Source organism: Lampetra fluviatilis, chromosome 72, assembly GCF_964198595.1.
Source record: "Lampetra fluviatilis chromosome 72, kcLamFluv1.1, whole genome shotgun sequence".
Lineage (NCBI taxonomy): Eukaryota > Metazoa > Chordata > Hyperoartia > Petromyzontiformes > Petromyzontidae > Lampetra > Lampetra fluviatilis.
Window position 1 is genome coordinate 426,623 of NC_136346.1, and position 23,829 is coordinate 450,451.

A 23,829-nucleotide genomic window follows, 5' to 3' on the forward strand; every position below is an offset into this window, starting at 1 on the left:
CCGGAACGTGGGCGGCGGGGCCGTGCCGGCCGCGGCGGCGGCGGCCACGGCGTGGGTCCACCGGTGGGCGTCCAGCGCCGACGGCTGCGAGTAGCGCTTGCCGCAATCCGTGCAGCCGTAGGGCCTCAGGCCCGAGTGGGACACCCGGTGTGCCCGCAGGAAGGAGGCCCGGGTGAAGCCCTTGCCGCACTCGTCGCACGAGTGGGGCCTCCGCGTCGAGTGGGCCGCCCGCTCGTGGACCCGCAGGGTGGCCGCCGACGCGTAGGCCCGCCCGCAGCGTCCGCACGGGTGCCGGGGCCTGTCTGCGTCGTGCGTGGCCTCGTGGGCCCGCAGGTTGGAGCGCAGCGCGAAGGCCCGTCCGCAGCGTCCGCAGGCGTGGGGCCGCTCCCGCGTGTGCGTGGCCAGGTGGGCCCGCAGGTGCTGGCCCTGGGCGAACTGGCGGCCGCAGTGCGCGCAGGCGTAGGGCCGCTCGCCCGTGTGGGTGCGGCGGTGCACCGACAGCGCCTGGCGGCTGCCGAAGAGCTTCTCGCAGACGTCGCACGGGAAGCGACGCTGACGCTGCTGATGTTGATGTTGCTGTTGCGGCTGTTGATGCTGTTGCGGCTGTTGCGACTGTAGCTGCTGCTGTGCCTGATGCTGCTGCTGGTGCGGCTGTTGCGTCTGATGATGCTGCTGCTGTTGATGATGTTGATGCTGCTGCTGCTGTAGCTGCTGCGGCTGCTGCGGCTGCTGCTGCAGCTTTTGCGGCTGATGCTGCTGCTGCTTTTGCGGCTGTTGCGACTGATGATGCTGCTGTTGATGCTGCTGCTGCTGATGCTGATGCTGCTGCTGCTGCTGCAGAATCGTCGGCGGAGTTGGCCCGGGGTGGCCGTGTCGGCCCTCGTCCCGGGGTCTCCGTGTTTGCGGGTCGGGCCGCTCGCTCCTCGTGGCTGAGCGGGGAAGGGGACGGAGTTTGATTGTTGTTTGTTTGTTTGTTAACGGGACCACGTGGGGTGGTGAGGGGACCCCCCGCACACACAGCCGGAGCCTGCGGGCTGCGGGCGGGAGTGGCCGTCACAAGCGACAGATCGCAGAGATACGTAGAGACTCAGAGACACACAGAGACACGCAGAGACACACAGAGATACGTAGAGACTCAGAGACACACAGAGACCCACAGAGATACGCAGAGACACACAGAGATACGTAGAGACTCAGAGACACACAGAGACCCACAGAGACACGCAGAGACACACAGAGATACGTAGAGACTCAGAGACACACAGAGACCCACAGAGATACGTAGAGACTCGGAGACCCACAGAGACACACAGAGACACGCAGAGACACGTAGAGACTCAGAGACACACAGAGACCCGCAGAGATACGTAGAGACTCAGAGACACACAGAGACCCACAGAGACACACAGATACACGTAGAGACTCGGAGACACACAGAGACACACAGAGACACACAGAGACACACAGAGATACGCAGAGACACACAGAGATACGTAGAGACTCAGAGACACACAGAGACCCACAGAGACACGTAGAGACTCAGAGACACACAGAGACCCACAGAGATACGTAGAGACTCGGAGACCCACAGAGACACACAGAGACCCGCAGAGATACGTAGAGACTCAGAGACACACAGAGACCCACAGAGACACACAGATACACGTAGAGACTCGGAGACACACAGAGACACACAGAGACCCACAGAGACACACAGAGACACACAGAGATACGTAGAGACTCAGAGACACACAGAGACCCACAGAGACACACAGATACACGTAGAGACTCAGAGACACACAGAGACCCACAGAGACCCGCAGAGACACGCAGAGACACGCAGAGACACACAGAGATACGTAGAGACTCAGAGACACACAGAGACCCACAGAGACCCACAGAGACACACAGATACACGTAGAGACTCGGAGACACACAGAGACACACAGAGACCCACAGAGACTCACAGAGATACGTAGAGACTCAGAGACACGCAGAGACACACAGAGACACACAGAGACACGCAGAGACACGCAGAGACACACAGAGATACGTAGAGACTCAGAGACACACAGAGACACACAGAGACACACAGATACACGTAGAGACTCGGAGACACACAGAGACACACAGAGACCCACAGAGACTCACAGAGATACGTAGAGACTCGGAGACACACAGAGACACACAGAGACCCGCAGAGACCCACAGAGACTCACAGAGATACGTAGAGACTCAGAGACACGCAGAGACCCACAGAAACCCTCAGCGGGAGTGGCCGTCACGAGCGACAGATCGCAGAGATACGTAGAGACTCGGAGACCCACAGAGACCCACAGAGACCCACAGAGAGACACAGAGACACACAGAGATACGTAGAGACTCAAGAGACCCACAGAGTCACACAGAGACACACAGAGACACACAGAGACACACAGAGACCAACAGAGACCCACAGAGACCCACAGAGATACGTAGAGACTCGGAGACCCACAGAGACACACAGAGACACGTAGAGACTCAGAGACACACAGAGACCCGCAGAGATACGTAGAGACTCAGAGACACACAGAGACACACAGATACACGTAGAGACTCGGAGACACACAGAGACACACAGAGACACACAGAGACCCACAGAGACACACAGAGACACACAGAGATACGTAGAGACTCAGAGACACACAGAGACCCACAGAGACCCACAGAGACACACAGATACACGTAGAGACTCAGAGACACACAGAGACCCACAGAGACCCGCAGAGACACGCAGAGACACGCAGAGACACACAGAGATACGTAGAGACTCAGAGACACACAGAGACCCACAGAGACCCACAGAGACACACAGATACACGTAGAGACTCGGAGACACACAGAGACACACAGAGACCCACAGAGACTCACAGAGATACGTAGAGACTCAGAGACACGCAGAGACACGCAGAGACACACAGAGACACACAGAGACACGCAGAGACACGCAGAGACACACAGAGATACGTAGAGACTCAGAGACACACAGAGACACACAGAGACACACAGATACACGTAGAGACTCGGAGACACACAGAGACACACAGAGACCCACAGAGACTCACAGAGATACGTAGAGACTCGGAGACACACAGAGACACACAGAGACCCGCAGAGACCCACAGAGACTCACAGAGATACGTAGAGACTCAGAGACACGCAGAGACCCACAGAGACCCTCAGCGGGAGTGGCCGTCACGAGCGACAGATCGCAGAGATACGTAGAGACTCGGAGACCCACAGAGACCCACAGAGACCCACAGAGAGACACAGAGACACACAGAGATACGTAGAGACTCAAGAGACCCACAGAGTCACACAGAGACACACAGAGACACACAAAGACACACAGAGACCAACAGAGACCCACAGAGACTCACAGAGACACACAGAGACTCACAGAGACTCACAGAGACTCACAGAGAAACAATGTTGATGTTACAGGTGTAAGACCCCACTGAGCTGCTACTGTGTAGTAGATACTTTGTCACAGATGATAGCAACTCAACCACGTGGCCTGATATCATCATCATCATCGTCACGTGGACATTCATAGCGGCAGACAAACACTCTGAACGGAGACAAATCCACGCGACCACGGGGGGAGAGAGACGCTGCAGACATCGTCAGGGTCGGGATCGAACCCACGATCTCTTGTAGACCAGGCGAGGTAGTTAACATCTCCTAGACACCATGGCAACTCAGAGACTCACAGAGACCCACAGACTCATCACACAGAGACCCATGGACTCACACAGAGACTCAGAGACTCATACAGACCCAGAGACTCGCACAGAGACCCACAAACTCACACAGAGACCCGCAGACTCACCACACAGAGGCCCATAGACTCACCACACAGAGACCCACAGACTCACCACACAGAGACCCACAGACTCACCACACAGAGACCCACACTCACCACACAGAGACCCGCAGACTCACACAGAGACCCACAGATTCGCACAGAGACCCAGAGACTCGCACAGAGACCCAGAGACTCGCACAGAGACCCAGAGACTCACACAGAGACCCACAGACTCGCACAGAGACCCGCAGACTCACACAGAGACCCAGAGACTCGCACAGAGACCCAGAGACTCACACAGAGACCCACAGACTCATACAGAGACCCACAGACTCGCACAGAGACCCAGAGACTCACACAGAGACCCACAGACTCACACAGAGACCCACAGACTCACACAGAGACCCGCAGACTCACACAGAGACCCAGAGACTCGCACAGAGACCCAGAGACTCACACAGAGACCCACAGACTCATACAGAGACCCACAGACTCGCACAGAGACCCACAGACTCGCACAGAGACCCAGAGACTCACACAGAGACCCGCAGACTCACCACACAGAGACCCGCAGACTCGCACAGAGACCCACAGACTCGCACAGAGACCCAGAGACTCACACAGAGACCCACAGACTCACACAGAGACCCACAGATTCGCACAGAGACCCAGAGACTCACACAGAGACCCACAGACTCGCACAGAGACCCAGAGACTCACACAGAGACCCACAGACTCGCACAGAGACCCACAGACTCGCACAGAGACCCAGAGACTCACACAGAGACCCACAGACTCACACAGAGACCCGCAGACTCACCACACAGAGACCCAGAGACTCACAAAGAGACCCGCAGACTCAGCACACAGAGAACCACTCACCAACGCAGCATCAGACAACCCATTGACTTGCACACAAAGAGACCCATTCATGGACTCTGACATAATCACAGAGACCCACAGGTTCACACAGAGACACACAGGCGCACACAGAGACAAAAAGACAAAGACCCCCCGTATAGCCTTAGCAGACTGTTGGGGCAAGTGCTGTTAGCGAGCGCCTATAAAGGCCGGCACGGCACACGAGGGGGTGGGTGGCCAAGTCTACGCCCGACCCACAGACTCGCACAGAGACCCAGACTCACACAGAGACCCGCAGAAACTCACACAGAGACCCGCAGACTCACACAGAGACCCGCAGACTCACATAGAGACTCACACAGAGACCCGCAGAGACTCACACAGAGACCCGCAGACTTACACAGACCCACACAGAAACCCATTCACTAGCACAGAGCCACACAGACACACACAGACCCACACACCCACACAGAAAGCCATTCACTAGCACAGATTCACACAATGCACAGAGATCCATTTACAGAGACCCGCAGACTCACACAGAGACTCACACAGACCCACACAACCACAGAGACCCATTGACTAACACAGAGCCCCACAGACACACACAGACCCACAGACACACACAGACCCACAGACACACACAGATGCACACACCCACAGAGCCCCACAGAGAGATCCATTCACCAACACAGGGACCCGTGGACCCACAGAGACATCGAATTTAGAGAATTTGACTGCCGCTTTAAACGTCCACGTGATAAGAAGGCCTTCAGCAGTGGATAGGGCACGGCCGATGACGACGACGATGACGACGACGACGACGACGACGACGACGACGACGACGACGACGACGATGACGACGATGATGACGACGACGACGATGACGACGATGACGACAATGACAACGACGATGACGATGACGACGATGATGACGACGACGACGACGACGATGATGACGACGATGACGATGACGATGATGACGACGATGACGACGATGACGATGACGACGACGACGACGATGATGACGACGATGACGATGATGACGACGATGACGACGATGACGATGCTGATGACGATGATGACGACGACGATGACGACGATGACGACAATGACAACGACGATGACGACGATGACGACGATGACGACGTAGCGACGGTGGGGTCGAGATGTCTGGTTGATCAAAGTCACTCACCTCCTCCCCCCCCTACCGCACTCGTGCCGCCACCTCCTCCACCAGCACCACCAGCACCACCAGCACCTCCACCCCAACCTCTTCCAGCCACCTCCCTCTTCCGCAGGTCCAACACACCCCACTCAAACTCTCCCCTCCGCTCCTCCTCCTGCTGCTGCTCCTGCTGCTGCTCCTGCTGCTGCTGCTCCTGCTGCACCACCACGACCACCATCCCCGGCGTGGTCACCACCACGACCGGCGCCGTTCCCTCACGGTGCGTCCTCAGGTGGGCCTTCAAGTTGCAGTTGAGCGAGAACCTGCGGCCGCATCGCTCGCAGCCGTACGGCCTCTCTCCGGTGTGCGTCCTCCGATGGGCCTCCAGGTGGGGCCTCTGGGCAAAGCGGCGGCCGCAGTCCCCGCAGACGTGCGGCCGCTCGCCCGTGTGCGTCCGACGGTGGACGCGCAGGCCGCTGGCGTAGGCAAAGCGGCGGCCGCAGTCCGCGCAGACGTGCGGCCTCCCGCCGGCGTGCGTCGCCCGGTGCTCCCTCAGCGAGGAGGCCTGAGCGAAGGCTTTGCCGCACTCGCACGCGAACAGCGGACGGCCGGCGGCCGGGGCGGCGGGGGCGGCGTCAGGAGGCCCGTGGGCCGTCCGGCAGTCGGCTTCTCCGGCGGGGTCCTCGAGCGGCGACGGGGCCTTCCGTGGGCGGCCGCTGCCGCGGTGCTGGTCTCCGTCGTCGGAGGTGGCCGCGGCGTCGTGCGTGGCCTCGTGGGCCCGCAGGTTGGAGCGCAGCGCGAAGGCTCGTCCGCAGCGTCCGCAGGCGTGGGGCCGCTCCCGCGTGTGCGTGGCCAGGTGGGCCCGCAGGTGCTGGCCCTGGGCGAACTGGCGGCCGCAGTGCGCGCAGGCGTAGGGCCGCTCGCCCGTGTGGGTGCGGCGGTGCACCGACAGCGCCTGGCGGCTGCCGAAGAGCTTCTCGCAGACGTCGCACGGGAACGGCCGACGCTGCTGCTGCTGCTGTTGATGCGGCTGTTGCGGCTGCAGCAGCTGCTGCTGCTGCTGCGGCTGATGCGGCGTCGCGGCGGCCGCTGCGGCAGCGGCCGCCAGGGCGGCAACGGCCGGCGAGAGGAGGAGGGGCGGGGGTGGCGGTAGAGGCGCCGGCGGACGCGGCGGCGATGGTCGCGGTGGCCGAGGCTGCGTTAGCCGCGGTTGTGGCGGTGGTTGTTGCGGTGGTTGTTGCGGTGGTTGTGGTTGTTGCGGTGGTTGTTGCGGTGGTTGTGGCGGTGGTTGTGGCGGGAGCCGTGGTCGTGGTGGCGGTGGTAGAACCCGAACGAGCCCCCATTGTTTACGGATCTCCGCTTCCTCCTCCTCCGTCTCCTCCGTGTATTCCTGCTTCATGGTGGTGGTTTCTGGTGGGCACAGAGACACGTTGGGGGTAAGCCGCGGGGTTCGTTCAATCGATAATACACTACACTATACACTACACTATACACTACACTATACACTACACTGTACACTACACTATACACTACTATACACTACACTATACACTACACTACAATATTATACACTGCACGATACATTACTATACACTACATTATATACTACACTATATATTACTATACACTACACCATACATTACTACACTATACACTAAACTACACTACACACTATGCACTACACTACTATACACTGCACGATACATTACTATACACATTATACACGACACTACTATACACTAGTATACACTACACTATACTACACACTACACTACATACTACCCTATATACTAAACTACTTTTCACTACACTATACTACTATACACTACACTACTAAACACTACGCTATACACGACTATACACTACACTGTGCACTACACACTTGGGAGATCCTGGTCTCAGACTCTGGATCGCCTTCAGTACTTCCTCAACAGATGGCACCTCAGCCAGCCACTCACAGGGGGTGACTTCTTCCTCCAATATTTGAGGCACCGCAGCCTCAGCAGGGTCATCCCCACTTTGTGCCACGATGTTTTCCTGGCTGAGGGATTTCCCCTCCCCCAGGACCTCACAGACAATATACAAACCTGTTCCTGACAGTCGGAGATCGGATCACCGTTTTTTCCCCTAATGATGGTGATGGGTGTGGCTCTGTAAGTTACTTTTTTTTATGGAATTAAAGAGTGATTTGTGATCGCAGGCTACTGAGGCAGACCCCATCTCCTCAGCAACCCATGACCACCACCCATTCCTGCAGCGCCTTACAGCTCTCCAAACCTCCGAGCGAAGGCTGCGGTAAGCCTCCTCATTCTCTGATGTGGGATGATGTAGACGATGAGAGTGGACCTGTCGCTTTTCCTCAACCATCCTGAACACCTCCTCTGTCAGCCAGGGTCTCTGGGGAGGTCTGGACCATGTAGCCAAAGCAGCCATTGCAGCTGCATGAGCCACAGTCCTAAACCTCGCCCATTTCCCCTCAGCATCAGGAGGAGTGGGGGACGATGCCAACCTCAGTTGCAAACGATGACAAAATTCTCGCTTCCAACTTTCATCAGCTAACTGAGACCATGCCACTGTGAGTTTGAATGGGGTCCTGGGTGTACACCCACCACCGGAGTGGAAGAATGGCAGGCGCATCTTACAGATGACAAGTCGATGGTCAGTGGGCAGATCAGCTCCACGGTAGGTCCTGGGGTGTCAAGGACATGGGCCCGCATCCACGGTTCCGTCACTATGTAGTCCAACAGATGTTCTTGCTTGGACCTGGCGTGCATCCATGATGTTGTGTGGATGCGCCGATGCCGGAACAGCTTGTTGGTAATTACAAGCCCATGAGCAGCCTCCTACCATTGTTATTGAACTGATCTGGCCCATGCCTTCCAATCACTCCAGACCAGGTGCCAGCATCATGACCAACTCGGGCATTGAAGTCACCCAACAAGATGACTCTGTCCCGAGGGGCCACTTTAGCCAGCACCTGTGACAGGTCATAGAAGGCATCCGACTCATCGGCCTTGCCTGCACTCCTCGCCTCTGGTTGATGGGAAGGCGAGCCCAAATTAGCCTGGGGCTTACAGCTTCCCACACGTCACCGCCACGCTCCCACGCCCCCTTCATTCTTTTGTTAAGAAGAAGAGCCACTCCCTGTTGTTTGGCAGTGTCCTGCCCCGAGTAGAGGACTGTCCACCCCTCATGGTGGCAGAACTACCGAATACCGCAGAGATCCAGGTGGTATTAGTCCAGCTCCCGACAGAGGAGTGGCAGCCTCTCATCCGCAGTTTGAACATTCCACGTGGTCACCCGCAGTGGCTTTTTGTTGTTTCTGGAGGAGCCCCGAGGGTAAAGATTCAGTCTTCTGGCTCCGCCAAAGGGGGTTTGGCCAGGAGACATCATAGATGCACACACACACGCACACACACACACGCACAGACGCGCACACACCCGCACGCACATGCACGCACGCACACACACACGCACGCGTCCATCCACCACCGTCACCACCGCCGCCACCATCATCACTACTACCACCGTCACCACCGTCACCACCGTGACCACCACTGCCACCATCATCACCATCACCACCGTCACCACCGCCGCCACCACTGTCATCACCACTGCCACCATCATCACCGTCACCGTCACCACCGCCACCCCACGCGTTACCGTATCACTCCGCGTGCCCTCTCACTGCTCAAGAAAGTAGGTTGTCATCGATCGCTCAGAACTAAAACTTTGTTGATCTTGTTACCAGCTGTAGGGTTCCCACCCATACAGACCCACAGAGACCCAGAGACTCACAGAGACCCATACTCACAGAGACCCACACTCATAGAGACCCACAGAGACCCATACAGACCCACAGAGACTCAGAGACCCATACAGACTCATAGAGACTCATACTCAGAGACCCATACAAACCCATAGAGACCCATACAGACACATAGAGACCCATACTCACAGAGACCCACAGAGACCCATACTCACAGAGACCCACAGAGACCCATACTCATAGAGACCCACAGAGACCCATACTCATAGAGATCCACAGAGACCCACACTCATAGAGACACACAGAGACCCATACTCATAGAGACCCACAGAGACCCATACTCATAGAGACCCACAGAGACCCATACTCATAGAGACCCACAGAGACCCATACTCATAGAGATCCACAGAGACCCACACTCATAGAGACCCACAGAGACCCATACTCATAGAGACCCACAGAGACCCATACTCATAGAGACCCACAGAGACCCATACTCATAGAGACCCACAGAGACCCATACTCATAGAGATCCACAGAGACCCACACTCATAGAGACCCACAGAGACCCACACTCATAGAGACCCACAGAGACCCACACTCAGAGACCCACAGAGACTCGTACTCATAGAGACCCACACACACCCACAAAGACCCACACTCACAGAGACCCACAGAGACCCATACTCATAGAGACCCACAGAGACCCACACTTATAGAGACCCATAGAGACCCACACACACCCACAAAGACCCACACTCACAGAGACCCACAGAGACCCATACTCATAGACACACAGAGACCCATACTCAGAGACCCACAAAGACCCACACTCATAGACACACAGAGACCCACACTTATAGAGACCCACACTCAAACCGAACAATGTTGATGTTACCAGGTGTAAGACCCCACTGCTACTGTGTAGTAGATGATAGCAGCTCCACCACGTGGGCTGATGTCATCATCATCATCATCACCACGTGATCATTCTTAGCAGCAGACAAATGACTCTTTAGACGCGTGGTGATGCTGTTTCTAAATGTGGAGGGGAAAACCGAGGACCCCGAGACAAATCCCACGCAATGACGACAAGGAGAGAGACGCAGACTCCAAATAGACAGCAGCAGGCATCGTGAGGGTCGGGATCGAACCCACGACCTCCTGTGTACCAGGCGAGGTAGTCAACATCTCATGAGCAACAGTGGCTACAGGCATCGTCAGGGTCTGGGATCGAACCCACGACCTCCTGCGTACCAGGCGAGGTAGTCAACATCTCACCACGGGAAGAGAGAGACGCAGACTCTAAATATACAGCAGCAGGCATCGTCAGGGTCGGGATCGAACCCACGATCCTCCTGCGTACCAGGCGAGGTAGTCAACATCTTCCAGCCACGGTGGGAGAGATGCAAACGCGGTGGTGGTGATGATGACAGTGGTGATGATGGTGGTGATGATGGTGGTGGTGGTGGTGATGATGGTGGTGATGATGATGCTGATAGTGGTGATGATGGTGGTGGTGATGATGATGGTGATGATGATGATGGTGGTGGTGGTGATGATGATGGTAGTGGTGATGATGATGGTAGTGGTGATGATGATGGTAGTGGTGGTGATGATGATGATAGTGATGATGATATTGACGGCTGAGTCGTCGTAGGGGATGGACACCTCAGGTACCGGTCCAGATATTCGCCGCTGCTGCTGCTGCTACTGCTGCCGCTGCTACTGCTGCCGCTGCTGCTGCCACTGCTGCTGCTACTGCTGCCGAAACCTTTGGTGGATGTAGCGTCTGTGAGCAGGAGTGGGCACTCACCCCATCATCTCCACGTCACACAGAGACCCATTGACTCACACAGAGACCCTTTGACTCACACAGAGACCCATTGACTCACACAGAGACCCTTTGACTCACACAGAGACCCATTGACTCACACAGAGACCCATTGCCTCACACAGAGACCCATTGACTCACACAGAGACCCATTGCCTCACACAGAGACCCATTGCCGCACACAGAGACCCATTGCCTCACACAGAGACCCATTGCCGCACACAGAGACCCATTGACTCACACAGAGACCCATTGACTCACACAGAGACACACTGACTCACACAGAGACCCATTGACTCACACAGAGACCCATTGACTCACACAGAGACCCATTGCCGCACACAGAGACCCATTGACTCACACAGAGACCCATTGACTCACACAGAGACCCATTGACTCACACAGAGACCCATTGACTCACACAGAGACCCATTGCCTCACACAGAGACCCATTGACTCACACAGAGACCCATTGCCTCACACAGAGACCCATTGCCGCACACAGAGACCCATTGCCTCACACAGAGACCCATTGCCGCACACAGAGACCCATTGACTCACACAGAGACCCATTGACTCACACAGAGACACATTGACTCACACAGAGACCCATTGCCTCACACAGAGACCCATTGCCGCACACAGAGACCCATTGCCTCACACAGAGACCCATTGCCGCACACAGAGACCCATTGACTCACACAGAGACCCATTGACTCACACAGAGACACACTGACTCACACAGAGACCCATTGACTCACACAGAGACCCATTGACTCACACAGAGACCCATTGCCGCACACAGAGACCCATTGACTCACACAGAGACCCATTGACTCACACAGAGACCCATTGACTCACACAGAGACCCATTGACTCACACAGAGACCCATTGACTCACACAGAGACCCATTGACTCACACAGAGACCCATTGACTCACACAGAGACCCATTGACTCACACAGAGACCCATTGACTCACACAGAGACCCATTGACTCACAGAGACCCATAGACTCACACAGAGACCCATTGACTCACACAGAGACCCATTGACTCACAGAGAAACCCATTGATTTACACAGAAACCCACTGACTCACACAGAGACCCATTGACTCACACAGAGACCCATTGACTCACACAGAAACCCATTGATTTGCACAGAGACACAGACTCACACAGAGACCCACAGACTCACCACACAGAGATCCACAGACTCACACAGACCCATAGACTCACACAGAGACCCACAGACTCACCACACAGAGACCCACAGACTCACAGAGACCCCTAGACTCACACAGAGACCCACAGACTCACCACACAGAGACCCATAGACTCACACAGAGACCCACAGACTCACCACACAAAGACCCATAGACTCACACAGAGACCCACAGACGCACACAGAGACCCACAGACTCACACAGAGACCCACAGACTCACCACACAGAGACCCATAGACTCACCACACAGAGACCCACAGACTCACCACACAAAGACCCACAGACTCACACAGAGACCCATAGACTCATCACACAGAGACCCACAGACTCACCACACAGAGACCCACAGACTCACACAGAGACCCATAGACTCACCACACAGAGACCCACAGACTCACACATAGACCCATAGACTCACACAGAAACCCACAGACTCACACACAGAGACCCATAGACTCACCACACAGAGACCCACAGACTCACACAGAGACCCACAGACTCACACACAGAGACCCATAGACTCACCACACAGAGACCCACAGACTCACCACACAGAGATCCACAGACTCACACAGAGTGTTGTTGTGGTTGTTGTGATGGTTGTGGTGGTTGTGGTGATGGTGGTAGTGGTGGTGGTAGTGGTGATGGTGGTAGTGGTGATGGTAGTGATGGTGGTGGTTGTGATGGTGGTAGTAGTGGTGGTAGTGGTGGTGATGGTTGTTGTGGTTATTTTGGTAGTGGTGATGGTGGTGATGGTGGTAGTGGTGATGGTGGTGATGGTGGTAGTGGTGATGGTATAGTGGTGGTTGTGGTTGTTGTGGTTGTTGTGGTTGTTGTGGTAGTAGTGGTGGTAGTTGTGGTGGTGATGGTAGTGGTGATGGTGGTAGTAGTGGTGGTAGTGGTGGTGGTGATGGTAGTGGTGATGGTGGTTGTTGTGATGGTGGTAGTGGTTGTGATGGTGGTGATGGTGCTGGTGATGGTGGTGGTAGTGGTGGTGGTTGTTGTGATGGTGGTAGTGGTGGTGGTTGTTGTGGTTGTTGTGGTGGTAGTGGTGGTGGTAGTGGTGGTTGTGATGGTGGTAGTGGTTGTGATGGTGGTGATGGTGGTTGTGATGGTGGTGGTGATGGTGGTGGTAGTGGTGGTGGTTGTTGTGATGGTGGTAGTGGTGGTAGTGGTGATGGTGGTAGTGGTGATGGAGGTAGTGGTGGTGGTGGTAGTGGTGGTGGTTGTGGTGATGGTGGTAGTGGTGATGGTGGTAGTGGTGATGGTGGTAGTGGTGATGGTGGTAGTGGTAGTAGTGGTAGTGGTGGTGGTTGTGGTGATGGTGGTAGTGGTGGTGGTAGTGGTGGTGGTTGTGGTGATGGTGGTAGTGGTGATGGTGGTAGTGGTGGTGGTGGTAGTGGTGGTGGTTGTGGTGATGGTGGTAGTGGTGATGGTGGTAGTGGTGATGGTGGTAGTGGTGGTGGTGGTAGTGGTGGTGGTTGTGGTGATGGTGGTAGTGGTGATGGTGGTAGTGGTGATGGTGGTAGTGGTGATGGTGGTAGTGGTGGTTGTTGTGGTGATGGTTGTGGTAGTAGTGGTGATGGTGGTGGTTGTTGTTGTGATGGTGGTGGTTGTTGTGGTGATGGTAGTAGTGGTGATGGTGATGGTGGTGATGGTGGTGGTTGTTGTGGTGATGGTGGTGGTTGTTGTGATGGTGGTTGTGGTGCTCACCACAAAAGAGTTGAAGGCGAATGGAGAAGAAGTCGCTGAGGGGCGATCGGTACAGGAGAAGGGGGAGGGGAGGGAAGGGGGTACATGACGTCATTTGTCAAGTCGAACCGACGCCTGACGTCATCCGCCATCGATTCTGTGACGTCATTCGCTTAGTTCCGTCCCCACCACTTCCCCGCCACCGGCGCGGATGGTCGGAGCAAGTTGGCTACATGACGTCATTCGTCTGTTCATTCGCGAGTGACGTCACCGAGCAGCGATTTGAATGATTGTTGGACTTTGGTTTCCGATGACGTCATCCGCGTCGTTCCGTTCCCTCTTACGCGCCCGGTGTGGTTGGTCGGGAGAAAGTGGGCTACATGACGTCATTCGCCTGTTCAGCGACGAAAATGTTTTTTTTGTGGGCCTGGCTTTCCGATTACGTCATTAGTCGCCTTCCACCTCGCCCTGAGGGTTGTGGGAGCGGTGTGACGACTACGCCGGATGACGTCACTTGCTCACGGAATGATAAACATTGAGTGACGTCAAACGAGCGAAGGTGGCGTTATTCGATTACAATTTCATTGTCGTTCTGATGACGTCACGCTTGAGCGGCGGGTGACGTGCATGACGTCACCCAAGACAAAAGTTGGTGACGGAAAAACACGCGTGACGAAGTGACGTCATCGTACATTTGGTGGGAGGGTCTAGTGCATGACGTCATTTTTACAGTGAAAAGGTTCACTGCCGTGACGTCATTTGAGCAAAGTATGACGTTTACACGGTTAGCTGCCCATCAAAACTGCCCATAGACTCAACACTGCCCCATAGACTCAGCACTGCCCCATAGACTCAACACTGCACCATAGACTCAACACTACCCATAGACTCAATACTGCCCATAGACTCAACACTACCCATAGACTCAACACTGCCAATAGACTCAGCACTGCCCCATAGACTCAGCACTGCCCCATAGACTCAACACTGCCCATAGACTCAACACTGCCCCATAGACTCAACACTGCCCATAGACTCAATACTGCACCATAGACTCAACACTGCCCATAGACTAAACACTGCCCCATAGACTCAACACTGCCCCATAGACTCAACACTGCCCAATAGACTCAGCACTGCACCATAGACTCAACACTGCACCATAGACCCAACACTGCCCATAGACTCAACACTGCCCATAGACTCAACACTGCACCATAGACTCAACACTGCCCCATAGACTCAACACTGCACCATAGACCCAACACTGCACCATAGACTCAACACTGCACCATAGACTCAACACTGCACCATATACTCAACACTGCACCATAGACCCAACACTGCACCATAGACCCAACACTGCCCATAGACTCAACACTACCCATAGACTCAATACTGCCCATAGACTCAACACTGCCCATAGACTCAACACTGCCCATAGACTCAACACTGCCCATAGACTCAACACTGCCCCATAGACTCAACACTGCCCATAGACTCAATACTGCCCCATAGACTCAACACTGCACCATAGACTCAACACTGCACCATAGACTCAACACTGCCCATAGACTCAACACTGCCCCATAGACTCAACACTGCCCATAGACTCAACACTGCCCCATAGACTCAACACTGCACCATAGACTCAACACTGCACCATAGACTCAACAATGCCCCATAGACTCAGCACTGCACCATAGACTCAACACTGCACCATAGACTCAACACTGCCCATAGACTCAACACTGCCCATAGACTCAACACTGCCCATAGACTCAACACTGCCCATAGACTCAACACTGCCCATAGACTCAACACTGCCCCATAGACTCAACACTACCCATAGACTCAATACTGCCCATAGATTCAACACTACCCATAGACTCAATACTGCCCATAGACTCAACACTGCCCATAGACTCAACACTGCCCCATAGACTCAACACTGCACCATAGACTCAACACTGCCCCATAGACTCAGCACTGCACCATATACTCAACACTGCACCATAGACTCAACACTGCCCATAGACTCAACACTGCCCATAGACTCAGCACTGCCCCATAGACTCAGCACTGCCCCATAGACTCAACACTGCCCATAGACTCAACACTGCCCATAGACTCAACACTGCCCCATAGACTCAGCACTGCCCCATAGACTCAACACTCCACCATAGACTCAGCACTGCCCATAGACTCAACACTGCCCCATAGACTCAACACTACCCATATACTCAGCACTGCCCATAGACTCAGCACTGCCCCATAGACTCAACACTGCCCATAGACTCAACACTGCCCCATAGACTCAGCACTGCCCATAGACTCAACACTGCCCATAGACTCAACACTGCCCATAGACGCAACACTGCCCATAGACTCAACACTGCACCATAGACTCAACACTGCCCATAGACTCAACACTGCCCCATAGACTCAACACTGCACCATAGACTCAACACTACCCATAGACTCAGCACTGCCCCATAGACTCAACACTGCCCCATAGACTCAACACTGCCCATAGACTCAACACTGCCCATAGACTCAACACTGCACCATATACTCAACACTACCCATAGACTCAGCACTGCTCATAGACTCAACACTGCCCTATAAACTCAACACTACCCATAGACTCTACACTGCCCATAGACTCAGCACTGCCCCATAGACTCAACACTGCACATAGACTCAACACTGCCCATAGACTCTACACTGCCCATAGACTCAGCACTGCCCCATAGACTCAACACTGCCCCATAGACTCAACACTGCCCATAGACTCAACACTGCACATAGACTCAACACTGCCCATAGACTCAAGACTGCCCATATACTCAACACTGCCCATAGACTCAGCACTGCCATAGACTCAGCACTGCCCATAGACTCAGCACTGCCCATAGACTCAACACTGCCCATAGACTCAGCACTAACCATAGACTCAGCACTACCCATAGACTCAACACTGCCCATAGACTCAGCACTGCCCATAGACTCAGCACTGCCCACAGACTTAACACTTCCCATAGACTCAGCACTGCACCATAGGCTCAACACTACCCATAGACTCAGCACTGCCATAGACTCAGCACTGCCATAGACTCAACACTACCCATAGACTCAGCACTGCCCCATAGTCTCAACACTGCCCCATAGACTCAACACTGCCCATAGACTCAGCACTACCCATAGACTCAACACTACCCATAGACTCAACACTGCCCATAGACTCAGCACTGCCCATAGACTCAGCACTGCCATAGACTCAGCACTGCCATAGACTCAGCACTGCCCAGAGACTCAGCACTGCCCAGAGACTTAACACTTCCCATAGACTCAGCACTGCACCATAGGCTCAACACTGCCCATAGACTCAGCACTGCCCCATAGACTCAACACTGCCCCATAGACTCAACACTACCCATAGACTCAACACTGCACCATAGACTCAACACTGCACCATAGACTCAACACTGCACCATAGACTCAACACTGCTCTTAGACTCAACACTGCCCATAGACTCAATACTGCACCATAGACTCAACACTACCCATAGACTCAACACTGCACCATAGACTCAACACTGCACCATAGACTCAACACTGCTCTTAGACTCAACACTGCACCATAGACTCAACACTGCCCCATAGACTCAACACTGCCCATATACTCAACACTGCCCATAGACTCAACACTGCCCATAGACTCACGAGTACCACACGATCCCTGCTCCTAGGGGTAACTATCCCATGTTAAGCACCAGAGGACGCTTTACTCACCGTGTTGTTGCTGATGGAGATGCAGGTCACAACAACATCATAGTCACATCACACTCAACCTGCGTCACGAGCAGTAGCAGTGGAGTGCGAGGGAGTGGGTGAGGGGGTGAGTGGGTGGGTGAGTGGGTGAGTGAATGAGTGGTTGAGGGAGTGGGTGGGTGGGTGAGTGTGTGAGTGGGTGAGTAGGTGGGTGAGTGGATGAGTGGGTGGGTGAGTGGGTGAGTGAGTGGGTGAGTGAGTGAATGAGTGGTTGAGGGAGTGGGTGGGTGAGTGGGTGGGTTAGTAGGTGAGTGGGTGGGTGAGTGAATGGGTGAGTAGGTGGGTGAGTGGGTGGGTGAGTGGGTGGGTGAGTAGGTGAGTATGAGTAGGTGGGTGAGTGGTTGAGGGAGTGGGTGGGTGAGTGAGTGGATGAGTGAGTGGATGAATAATTGGGTGAGTGAGTGGATGAGTGGGTGAGTGAGTGTCCATGTGTGAGTGGTGAATCTACGAGTATGGCTGCTGATTCAGGGCATAACAACTACAATGCCACATACAGGTGGGTCAATCCCAAGGGGCGCCACGGTTGCTTTGAGATGTTAACTCCCTCGCCTGGTGTACAGGAGGTCGTGGGTCCGATCCAGACCCTGACGATATCTGCGACTGTATATTTGGAGTATGCGTCTCTCTCCCTATGGTCGCGTGGATTTGTCTCCGTGTTTTCCACTCCACATTTAAAATCAACGTCACCACGCCTTCAGAGTGTTTGTCTTCGTGCTTTCGGAGTCCCTGACCCTCTGCTCACGATCATTAAGGACACTTCATGATGGTGAGCGGGCCCGGGTAAAACTACGTGGCCGGGAGTCAGAGCCATTCCCTGTACACCTTGGGGTGCGACAGGGATGTCTTCTGGCTCCTACATTATTTAACATCTATTTTGACCGCGTAGTTCGTGAAGCCTTCAATAGCTGTACCGGAGGAATTTCCATCTGGTACAGATACAATTTGAGGCTGATCGATGCCCGGGTGCGGTCAAGGGATGGCTCCCTATTAGTCAACCACGCTATGTATGCCGACGACCTGGTAATTGCGGCTCACTCAGAAGATGAGTTGGAGGCGCTGCTGCTGAGACTGGAGCTTGCCACTAAGAGGTGGGGCCTTACCATCAGCCCCACCCAAACTAAGCACCTGCTGGGTATTTTGTACCATCGTACACTCCTCCACCCCCACAACTCCCAATTGGTGATAGAACAGTAGTGGAGAGAGTGGAGAGTTTCCCATACCTGGGCAGTGTGCTCATGACCGGCTCCGGTTTAACAGCAGAGGTCTCACTCCGAATCAGTCGAGCGGCAATATCTTTTCATCGGTTGCGTAACGCTGTGTAGAAGCTACCTGGTCTGTCGCTCCGCACGAAGCTTCAGGTCTTCTCGGCCACGGTCATTCCCTCCCTTCTCTACGCTTGCGCCCCCCTAATGGAGCATCTTCGCCGGTTGGAAACATTTAGGCTGGCCTGCCTACGATCCATCCTGGGTTTAACCAGGCTGGATTGTATGAGGAGCTCACACATCCTTGAAAGAAGTGGACAAACTCTGTGTTGGCTGGGTCATGTAGCCCGCATGCCCAGCCACCGCATGCCTAAACAGCCTTTGTTCGGCCGGATCGAGGGGGCTAAACGGGCGCGGCATGGGCTAGAGAAGAGATGGAGTGATGTGGTACAGGAGGACGTGGAGCTGAGTGGACTTGCCGATGACTGGTACCAGCGGTGTCAAGATCGGCCTCAGTGGAGGAGGCTCGTGAAGGACGCTACTGGGCAGTTGGAGGCAGTCGCCCTCCAACAACAACGGAGGGCGGAGGAGCGACGCTCACAACAACGAGCGGAGCGCCGGGTGGCTAAAGCACAGCAAGTTGGCACAGTAGGGGGCACAGGTGGTGCATCAGCCAGTCATCTCGGTCATCTCGGTCAGTCGACCCGTGGCACCTGCTGGGTCTGCCCCGTGACCTCCTGCCAGCGGACGTTCGACACTTCACGTGGCCTCAGGGTGCACATGGCCTGGCACAAGCGTCGTGGTGACGTCACCGCCACTTAGTGGCGAATGGCGGTTGTTGTTGTACGTGTGTGTAAGTGTGTGTGTGTGTACGTGTGTGTAAGTGTGTGTACGTGTGTGTAAGTGTGAGTGTGTACAAGACAATGAGTGTGTGCGTAAGTGTGTGTGTAAGTCTGAGTGTGTGTAAGTGTGAGTGTGTACAAGGGAATGAGTGTGTGTAAGTGTGTTTGTGTGAGTGTGTGCGTAAGTGTGTGTGTAAGTATGACTGTGTGTACAAGAGAGTGTGCGTGTAAGTGTGTGTGAGCGTGTGTGTAACTGTGAGTGTGTGTGTGTAAGTGTGAGTGTGTGTGTTAGTGTGACTGTGTACAAGAGAATGAGTGTGTGTGTAAGTGTGTGAGTGTGTGTGTAACTGTGAGTGTATAAGTGTGTGTGTAAGTGTGAGTGTGTACAAGAGAGTGTGTGTGTAAGTGTGTGTGTAACTGTGAGTGTGTGTGTGTATACAAGTGTGTGTAAGTGTGTGTGAGTGAGTGTGTGTACAAGAGGATGAGTGTGTGAGTGTATAAGTGTAAGTGTGTGTGCGTAAGTGTGTGTGTGTACCTGTGAGTGTGTGTGTAAGTGTGTATGTGTGTAAGTGTGTGTAAGTGTGTGTGAGTGTGTGTGTAACTGAGTGTGTGTGTTGTAAGTGTGCGTAAGTGTGTGTGTATACAAGTGTGTGTAAGTGTGTAAGTGTGTATGTGTGTAAGTGTGTGTACGTGTGTGTGAGTACGTGTGTAAGTGCGTGTGTAAGTGTGAGTGTGTACAAGAGAGTATGTGTGTAACTGTGAGTGTGTGCGTAAGTCTGTGAGTGTGTGTGTGTGTGTACCTGTGAGTGTGTGTGTAAGTGTGTGTAAGTGTGTGTGTGTAAGTGTGTATGTGTGTAAGTGTGTGTAACTGTGAGTGTGTGTGTGTACAAGTGAGACCGAGAGAGAGAGAGACAAAGGCGGATTATGTCCCAGTGGAGCGGGGGGTCGTTGCAGCTCCCATCAAGACGACGTGGAGACACGTGGTGATGATGGTGATGATGGCCGTGGGGCGAATGTGTGGGCCCCAGATGCGTCAGCATTTTCCTGTCGTCCTCAGCGATTCTTAAATTACACAAAGATCCCCCGTGTAGCACTGCACGACTATTATACACTACACTATTATACACTATTATACACTACAATATATACTACACTATTAAACACTACACTATTACACACTACACTATACACTACACTATTATACACTACACTATTATATACTATTATACACTACACTATACACTACACTATACACTACACTATTAAACACTACACTATTATATACTATTATACAATACACTATACACTACACTATTAAACACTACACTATTATACCCTACACGATACACTACACTATTAAACACTACACTATTATATACTACACTATACACTACACTACTATACACTGCACTATTAAACACTACACTATTATATACTATTATACACTACACTATACACTACATTATTATACACTACACTATTATACACTACACTATATATTACACTATTATATACTACACTACTATACACTACACTATTATATACTACACTATACACTACACTATCATACACTACACTATTACACACTACACTATTATATACTACACTATACACTACACTACTATACACTACACTTTTATACACTACACTATTATACACTACACTATAAGCTACACTATTATACACTACACTATACACTACACTACTATACACTACACTATTATATACTACACTATATACTACACTATTATATACTACACTATTATACACTACACAATTATACACTACACTATAAACTACACTACTATACACTACACTATTATATACTACACTATATACTACACTATTATATACTACACTACTATACACTACTATACACTACACTATAATACACTACACTATACACTACAATACACCACTACTATACACTACACTATTATACAATACACTATACACTACACTATACACTACACAATTATACACTACTATACACTATGCTAGTAGTGTATAGTAGTGAGGGTGGGGAGGGGCTGGGTGGGGAGGGTGGGGCTGGGTGGGGAGGGGAGGGTGGGGAGGGGCTGGGTGGGGAGGGTGGAGAGAGGCTGGATGGGGAGGGTGGGGCTGGGTGGGGAGGGGCTGGGTGGAGAGAGTGGGGAGGGGCTGGGTGGGGAGGGTGGGGCTGGGTGGGGAGGGGAGGGTGGGGAGGGGCTGGGTGGGGCTGGGTTTGGGAGGGTGGAGAGAGGCTGGATGGGGAGGGTGGGGCTGGGTGAGGAGGGGCTGGGTGGGGAGGTTGGGGCTGGGTGGGGATTGGGAGGGGTGGGGCTGGGTGGAAGGGGCTGGTCACCCCGTGGTGCCCTTATAAAACTCAACGTTTCACCTACTCACGCCGGCTTGTGCCCGCCCTCACAGTCGGCCATATTTGCGGAATACACCACGTCCTGGCCGTTGTTGACACTGGCCATTGACCGAGCAACCCAACAACGTGTTCCTACCAGCTTTCTCCGCAGCAGGACAATGTGTTACACCGGTTCCTGGCCACGCCTCACTTCTAGAACACTATGGGAACCTCATTTGCCAGTAAAAATATGATAATTGTTTTTTTACCCTTCTATCTGGCAACAAAACTGACACCTTTTTTTACAAGAAGTCATGTTTGCATAGACCGCAATACCTGGAGTCATAATGCAAACAAAAAACACAACTCTGATAATGTATGTGCACTGTCCTTGAAGTTGATTGGTCCACACCCGAGACAGCTTTCCTTAGAGCCTAGTCTCACATGGTGTTGGACCAGATGACGCCAAAAGGCGCACAACTCAACGACAATGCATACATGATCAGAGTTGTGTTTTGTTGCCAGATAAAAGGGTTAAAAAAACAATTATCATATTTTTTATTCTGTCAAATGAGGTTCCAATGGTGTAGGTGCTTGACCCCGAGCTCTCATACTCTGATGGTGCGTTGTCTTTGAGTTGTGCGCCTTTTGGCGTCATCTGGTCCAACACCATGTGAGACTAGGCTCTAAGGAAAGCTGTCTCGGGTGTGGACCAATCAACTTCAAGGACAGTGCATACATTATCAGAGTTGTGTTTTTTGTTTGTATTAAGACTGCAGGTATTGTGGTCTATGCAAACATGACTCCTTGTAAAAAAGTGTCAGTTTTGTTGCCAGATAGAAGGGTAAAAAAACTATTCTTGAACACTCTCAGGGGACATCCCCCCCCCCCTCTCTCACCTGGGTGCCAGGGAATGTGTCCCACGATCCGTTTACTGGGATTCGTAGTTGTTGTCCTCTCTCTTATGGTTGTTGTTGTTGTTTGACTTGCATCCCACTGGGATTTTTGCACACAGCGTTGGTGTACAGTGTTTTTTTCTGCAACTTTTGCTGTCTTTTCTAGGATTTTCTGTTTGCACTCAGTCACATATTCACTTTAAGATGCTTTTTGTTCATGTTTTTGTTTTTTGTTTGTTGCGGTTGCACCCGATTCAAGAGTCGAATGGCTCACAGGACTATGTACCTAATACATGAACTTGAACTTGAACTCTCTGCCCGATG

The 23,829-nt window shown here is 53.1% G+C and overlaps 1 protein-coding gene across 1 annotated transcript in view; it reads right to left on the reverse strand.

Moving 5' to 3' along the window:
- The window catches only part of LOC144953111 (uncharacterized), a 16,024-nt gene extending 1,550 nt beyond the window's left edge, over positions 1–14,474 (reverse strand). Inside the window, exons 1-3 of the mRNA XM_078883644.1 lie at positions 14,418–14,474; positions 5,904–7,286; positions 1–929 (exon numbers count right to left, since the gene is read on the reverse strand). The exon at positions 1–929 is cut by the window's left edge and continues 1,550 nt beyond it. Coding sequence (XP_078739770.1) covers positions 1–929; positions 5,904–7,275 — 2,301 coding nt within the window. The 5' untranslated portion in view covers positions 7,276–7,286; positions 14,418–14,474. The remainder of the gene's footprint in view (positions 930–5,903; positions 7,287–14,417) is intronic.
- Between the last annotated feature and the right edge of the window lie 9,355 nt (positions 14,475–23,829).